This window comes from Bombina bombina, chromosome 5 (assembly GCF_027579735.1).
Source record: "Bombina bombina isolate aBomBom1 chromosome 5, aBomBom1.pri, whole genome shotgun sequence".
NCBI lineage: Eukaryota > Metazoa > Chordata > Amphibia > Anura > Bombinatoridae > Bombina > Bombina bombina.
In genome coordinates, this window is record NC_069503.1 from 567,980,250 (window position 1) to 567,986,626 (window position 6,377).

Genomic DNA, 6,377 nt, shown 5'->3' on the forward strand with positions numbered 1-6,377 from the left:
GAGACGGGGTATTATATGGGACCACCCTATCATGACCCCCGGGATGCGTACTCTTAGCCACCCAATGTCTGCCTGCATAACCTTAATCAACTGTAAAACTGGTATGGCCCCCACATCGTTACCCCCTAGGTGAAGAATAATAATGTGAGGCTTCCCCCAGCGTACCAGGGCCTCAGATATGGTTCCTGCTAGTTGGGGCCAGCACATCCCCCTATCACCCAACCACCTAACGGATGCCTTGTTGGGAGGGAGACCTAGGGATTGGCCAAATGGGAGGGACGCACAGCGTAGGGAGGCCCAGTGGACAAAGGAGTGGCCCACAATCCAGATTCGCTTCACCCCGGGGGTAGTGCCTGTGGAGACAAACAGTTTAGTATCCTGAATTAACAACTAAACATTAAACAATTGGACGGACATAGGTTCTGAAACAATTGGACCGCCAACGCCCAATACGTTTTATGTCCTCGCACGAGGAGCCCGCTTGCGCAGCGTTAGTCGCGGCCCCTATGTGAAAAGAGTGCGGGGCGAGTCTGCTAGCGTCCAGCCCCGCCTGGACTGCCGCCAATTTTAGGACCCTACCGAACTGAAATTTGGAAAGGGATCTGCCGTCCGCATGGACCAGGAATTGCCCCGGGCCAGGCGGCCTTTGAGCCAGGTAAAGGTTAACGCAGTTAACCGGGCAGCATGCGCTGTTCACCTGAGGGTGAACGGGGATCCAGGTTCCCTTACCCTCCTGATCTGTCTTTGATCGCAGCAGAAAAAGAAGTAAGGAATCAGGGGCAGCTCTAACATGTTGCAGTTGTATACCTGCCCCTGACGCCTGCTTGGAGGGTGCTACTACCTCGCTAACTCTAAGAGCGGCGGCAAAGGCCAGATTAAACGCAGTTTTGAAGAGTAGGGCTTCAAAATCTGATCTACAGACCACGTCGAGCGCCAAGAGCAATCGCTCCAGGCGGTCGCGGGTGATGGGTTCGCGCGTGTCTATTTTCCGCTGCTGCGATCTGCCCCAACCCTTGATCACCTGCCTAATAAAAAAGGAATTGGTTGGGTCAGGAATGGCTAATGCCCTATAGAAAAATGAGAGGGCGGCCAATTTGGATTGTATTGCCCCCTGACGGGCCCCAGCGGCATGCAAACTCACCAGCCAATCATGTAAGTTGTCCCTAGACCCCTGAGCAGCGTCGGCTCCCCTGGACGCACAGAAATTGTCCCATTCAGACCACATGCGGGCATAGGCGTGCCAAGTGGATGGTGCTAAGGAGGAGCGGACCAACGGCAGTAAGGCTATCCAGGAAGGACGAGCTGCCAAAGGAAATCAGGACAGCGTAAACCCACGGCTGCAGCTGTGGGGGCTAACTTGCGAAATGTCACCCATTCGAATCGTGACAGGGCGTCAGCTACAACATTGTTAACGCCCGGGACATGACGGGCCTGGAACTGGATGTTAAGGTCCAGACAGCGCAACACCAGGTGGCGCAGCAAGGTAATGACCTTTGCTGAGGTGGCTGACAAGTTATTGATCGCAAAAACCACACTGATGTTGTCTGTCCAGAACACAACAGTCCTGTTTGACAACTTCCCACCCCACAGCTCGACCGCCAAGACCACGGGGAATAACTCCAGGAGAGTCAGGTTTCGAGTAAGGCCCGCCGGGGCCCAGGACTCCGGCCAGGGCTCCGCGCTCCACTCTCCCTGGAAATAGGCCCCGTAACCGTGCGATCCAGCTACATCAGTGAAAAGGTGCAGTAACTGGCTAGACATGGGAGGGGTACGCCAGACCCGAATCCCGTTAAATCGCGTGAGAAACTGTTCCCAGACTACTAGGTCAGCCAGCAATTCACTCCCTAGGGTTATCTTTGATTTCGGGTTTGACCTACCACTAAGCTGTCTTTCCAGTCTACGGTTAAAAACCCGACCCATGGGGATAACTCTGCAAGCGAAATTAAGCAAACCTAACAGGGATTGTAACTGTTTCAGGGAAATAACTGCATTAGAGACTGCCGCTCTGACCGCCTCAAGCATGCCCTGAACTTTATCAGGTGGCAACCTACAGAGCCGAGCCTGGGTGTCGATTTCGATTCCCAGGAAAACTAAACAGGACGCGGGGCCTTGCGTTTTGTCCTCTGCCAGGGGCACCCCGAAATGTCTCATGACGCTGCGCATGATGTTCATTGTGGATAAACAATCATCGGAGCCTGCTCTCCCTACAATGAGAAAATCGTCCAGGTAGTGTGCTATGGGATCGCTGCCCACTTCTGAAGCTACGACCCAATGAAGGAAACTACTGAATGCTTCAAACAAGGCGCATTACAAAGAGCAGCCCATGGGCAGGCAGCGATCCACGTAGTACACACCTGCAAACTTACAACCCATTAGATGGAAAACTGAGGGGTGGAGTGGAAGAAGCCTAAATGCCGACTCAATGTCTAGTTTCGCCAATAGAGCACCATGACCCGCCCTCCTGACCAGGTCTAGTGCGCTATCAAAGGATTGATAGCGCACCGAGCTGAGTTGGGGGTCAATGGCATCATTGACTGAGCTACCTTTTGGGTACGACAGGTGCTGAATGAGGCGAAACTTCCCTGGCTCTTTCTTGGGAACCACCCCCAACGGGGAAATGACCAAATCAGGTAAAGGTGGGGCAGAAAAGGGGCCAGCCATTCGCCCTAAAGTCACTTCTTTATTAATTTTATCCCTCACTACTTCGGGGTGTTGGTATGCTGAAATAAGGTTCCTATTAAATCTCTTACCCTTGATTTGCCTAAATGTGGGGATATGAAAACCAAATGAAAAACCCTCCCATAACATACGTGCCGCCGCCTGGTCTGGGTAAGCCCACAACCATGGTGCCATGGCATGTACCTTAATTGGCGTTTCCGCCTTTCTGGCCCAAGTTTGCTGAAGGGGGCTTATTGGTCTGGTCCCTTCGCTTGATGCAGTCACTGCCAGGGTGTGGACCAGAGCAGTACCTGCAGACGTGTCTGAAGGTGCATGCGCTACCCTTGTCGCATTTTTTGTCCTGGAAGGGCCAGCAGGTTCCCCCCCATTTCCTGCTTCTGGTATTACGAAAGGACTGCTGCGCTGATTGCTGAGTTGAAGTTACGGCAGCGGGTGCACCCCCTTTTGGGTCCATTCGCTGCCACAACTGGTTATCAGTAGAGTCAAAAGTCAGGGAAGGATTTCCTGCCATTTTCCTCCTGAACTCAGCATCATATTCCCTCCACACACCTTCACTGTGATTACGCTGAATCCAGTGAATAGTGTCAGTGTATTTTAGGATAGGCAAACTCTGGGAGGGGTACTTTTCGATATAACAGGAGGAAAAAACCCTGAAGCACTGGAGCCACTCATCAAAAGTGTCTGGGCGTTTAAATTTTTTAGGCCCTGTTCCCTCAGCGCTCCTCTCTCTCTGCCTATACGCCTCCACCGAAAGGTCAAATATATTAACATATTTGCCACGGTGAATCCTACTGACCACCTTTTTGCGCAGGTGTCTATGCAATGAGTATATTTTTCCTGGGCTTGCGTCCCCATAAAGGGCTGCTCGCCTTTCGGAGATGGCCCTGGTAGGGAGAGGTTCAGCTGGCACCTCTGTAGGTGGGTTTTGCGGGGCGGTGTTACTGGCGCTGTCCTGCTTATTATCTGGCTTGACCCCCCTCTTTAAAATTTTCTTAATCATTCTAAACATTTTCTTCTGACCTGCCCCTTGTAAACCCAAGGAAGAGTCAGTCTCAGACCCTGAGTCAGAAGAGGATGAGTCAGAGGAAGAATGGTCATTGTGTGTAAATAAAGCATTCTCACCGTGACTAATGGCAGGAGGTCCCTGACCCATGCTGGAAACGGGCTGGCCTGCTTGCTGGTTTTGGAGGGCGAGTCCTGAAGACCCTTGCTGTGCAGTGGAAGTGGTGGCTGCTGCTCCTGCTGTAATGCTGCCTGCTACTCCTGCATCCGCCCCACTCATGACTGTGGCAGTGTTGGTCCGTGTTTTTTCTGCACTTTGTGATCCAATTGCCCCCTGCAAAAGAGAAAGAATTTGGCGAGCACTTTGCCCAATGGATGTGTCTGGATTATCAGTAGCAAGGGGTGGATGAGCTATATGAAGCGGTGTATGAAACCCCTGACTCGCTGACTGTCCATTCGCAGATGTCTGAGCATTCACACCCTGCTGGTCTACAATAGGGTTATGGCTTGCCTGGCTTATTGATTGTGCATGGTTTAATGAGTGTGCATGAGCGCCCTGCGTGGCTGCAATGGGGGAGTGGATACCCTGAGCAAGGGGTTGTACTCCTTGTATGCCTAACATAATGGGATGTTGTAGCTGGCCTAAAGATTGCACATTTGCATTATGTATGCCAACCAGGGGTGTATTATATCCCTGAGTTGCTGCTTGTACGTTCACACCATTCAAAACCGCATTCACACCAATGGGGGATGGTAAATGATGAGACGGTAAATGATGCTCAATGTTTTGATTCACATGCATACTGCGATCATTGCCTTGATTCACATGCAGACTATTATCAGACATATGTGTATTAATGACAATATCATGCGGCTGAGCGGCCGCTTGTACTAAACCACTATCAGCCCTGTGTGGGTTAATAATATCGGGAGCGGCCTGCTGAACAGCATTTGCGTTATCTCCCATTTGTAAAAACTGTAATGGCCTCATTGCCCTGGAAGGGTTAACTCTGCGTGTCCCCCTACCCCTATCACTGGCTATCTGCCTGGTACTACCTCTTATGATGGAGCGACCCCTTTGATGCCCCTGAGGATTAACGTTCAAATGTGCTGTTCGCTTGCGCTGTTTGCTTGCGCTGCTAATGCCCCTCCGACCCCCCACTGATAACCCGCCAACGGCCAAGGACGGCTCTCGGTGCTCACCTGCAAGTGGCGTTGCCCCGGGAGCCGATGTCCTTGCGACCGCGCGGGAATCTGCCAAGCCGGAAGTGCCGATGTCCGCTTCCGGTGACGTCACTAACATGGCGTTAACACCGGAAGTCGGACCCGGACCACGCGGCTGGCGAAGGAGATCGCTAGGCCCCGGGGGGAGCAGCATAGGCCCTGGGGTGGCATGGGCCTCGGGTATGGTGCGCCTAGGGGCAAGTCCGGGTATTGAGGGCTGAGGGGCCGTTACAGAGGCCATGTTCCGGCCGGGCTGGGGATCGCGTGTTGCCACGTGTGGTGCCTCAATGAGAGGTGTGAAAGGGCGATGGCTGCTGGGGGTTAAAGCAGGATCCGGATCCTGACTAGAAGGATCAGGAGGGAAAACAGCTGTTGTCACACTGGGCCCTGGGGAGGCTGCAGCCATTGCGGTTATTATGTTTTTCAATAGGTCAGAAACTGCTGACATAGCAGCAGGGGGTACAGCACTAAGAAATGAGGCCTGTACACTATCAAGGGGTAAATTAACCTGCTGGGTCTGCAATGCTTGCTGTGTGGGGGATTCCTGAGCTAACTCAATATCAATAGGTCCCTGCTCTTCCACATTATGAACCTGGGCTGACACAACAGTAGTATATTGAGTTGGGGGAATGATATCTAAATCATCCTCAGAAATAGATTGGACACTTATCTTTATTTTTTCTTTTGCAGGTGCAGGAGGTTCCTGTTCCGACTGGTAACGTCTGGGAGGCAGAGTAGAACGCCTGGAACGATGCATAGCTGCGCTGGTGATGACAGAACTGCTAAGAAAAAACTGCTTCAGCCAGGATCCGGAGAAGAAGAGGAAGTTGCAAGGGAGAACTTGGCTTATCTACTGGTAAGGAGGGGCCTACCCTAAATTGCAACAATGTTGCACCCAGCACCTTCCCTCTCTCTTCTAACCCACTCTCCTACAGCCTTAACCCTTAGACTGCTCCAGGCTTATACTAAGCCCTACACTGCATTTATACTCCATAGCCTTGAGGAATTATTTTAATCTTGGGAATTTTGTAAAATAACCGGCAGCCACTGTATTGGACACCTTATTCTCTAGGGGCTTTCCCTAATCATAGGCAGAGTCTCATTTTCGCGCCTGTATTGCGCACTTGTTTTTGAGAAGCATGACATGCAGATGCATGTGTGAGGAGCTCTGATACATAGAAAAGACTTCTGAAGGCGTCATTTGGTATCGTATTCCCCTTTGGGCTTGGTTGGGTCTCAGCAAAGCAGATACCAGGGACTGTAAAGGGGTTAAATATAAAAACGGCTCCGGTTCCGTTATTTTAAGGGTTAAAGCTTCCAAATTTGGTGTGCAATACTTTTAAGGCTTTAAGACACTGTGGTGAAATTTTGGTGAATTTTGAACAATTCCTTCATACTTTTTCGCAATTGCAGTAATAAAGTGTGTTCAGTTTAAAATTTAAAGTGACAGTAACGGTTTTATTTTAAAACGT

General features: G+C 51.1%; 1 protein-coding gene across 1 annotated transcript; it reads right to left on the reverse strand.

Annotated features, from left to right (window-relative positions):
- Window positions 1-222: 222 nt before the first annotated feature.
- On the reverse strand, window positions 223-5,050 carry LOC128659433 (uncharacterized). Its single transcript, XM_053713066.1, has 3 exons — window positions 3,802-5,050; window positions 1,142-1,302; window positions 223-353 (listed from the first exon to the last, which is right to left on the reverse strand). Exons 1-3 carry the CDS (start codon window positions 4,982-4,984, stop codon window positions 336-338), a joined length of 1,362 nt encoding a protein of 453 aa, XP_053569041.1. The 5' UTR covers window positions 4,985-5,050; the 3' UTR covers window positions 223-335.
- Window positions 5,051-6,377: the final 1,327 nt, after the last annotated feature.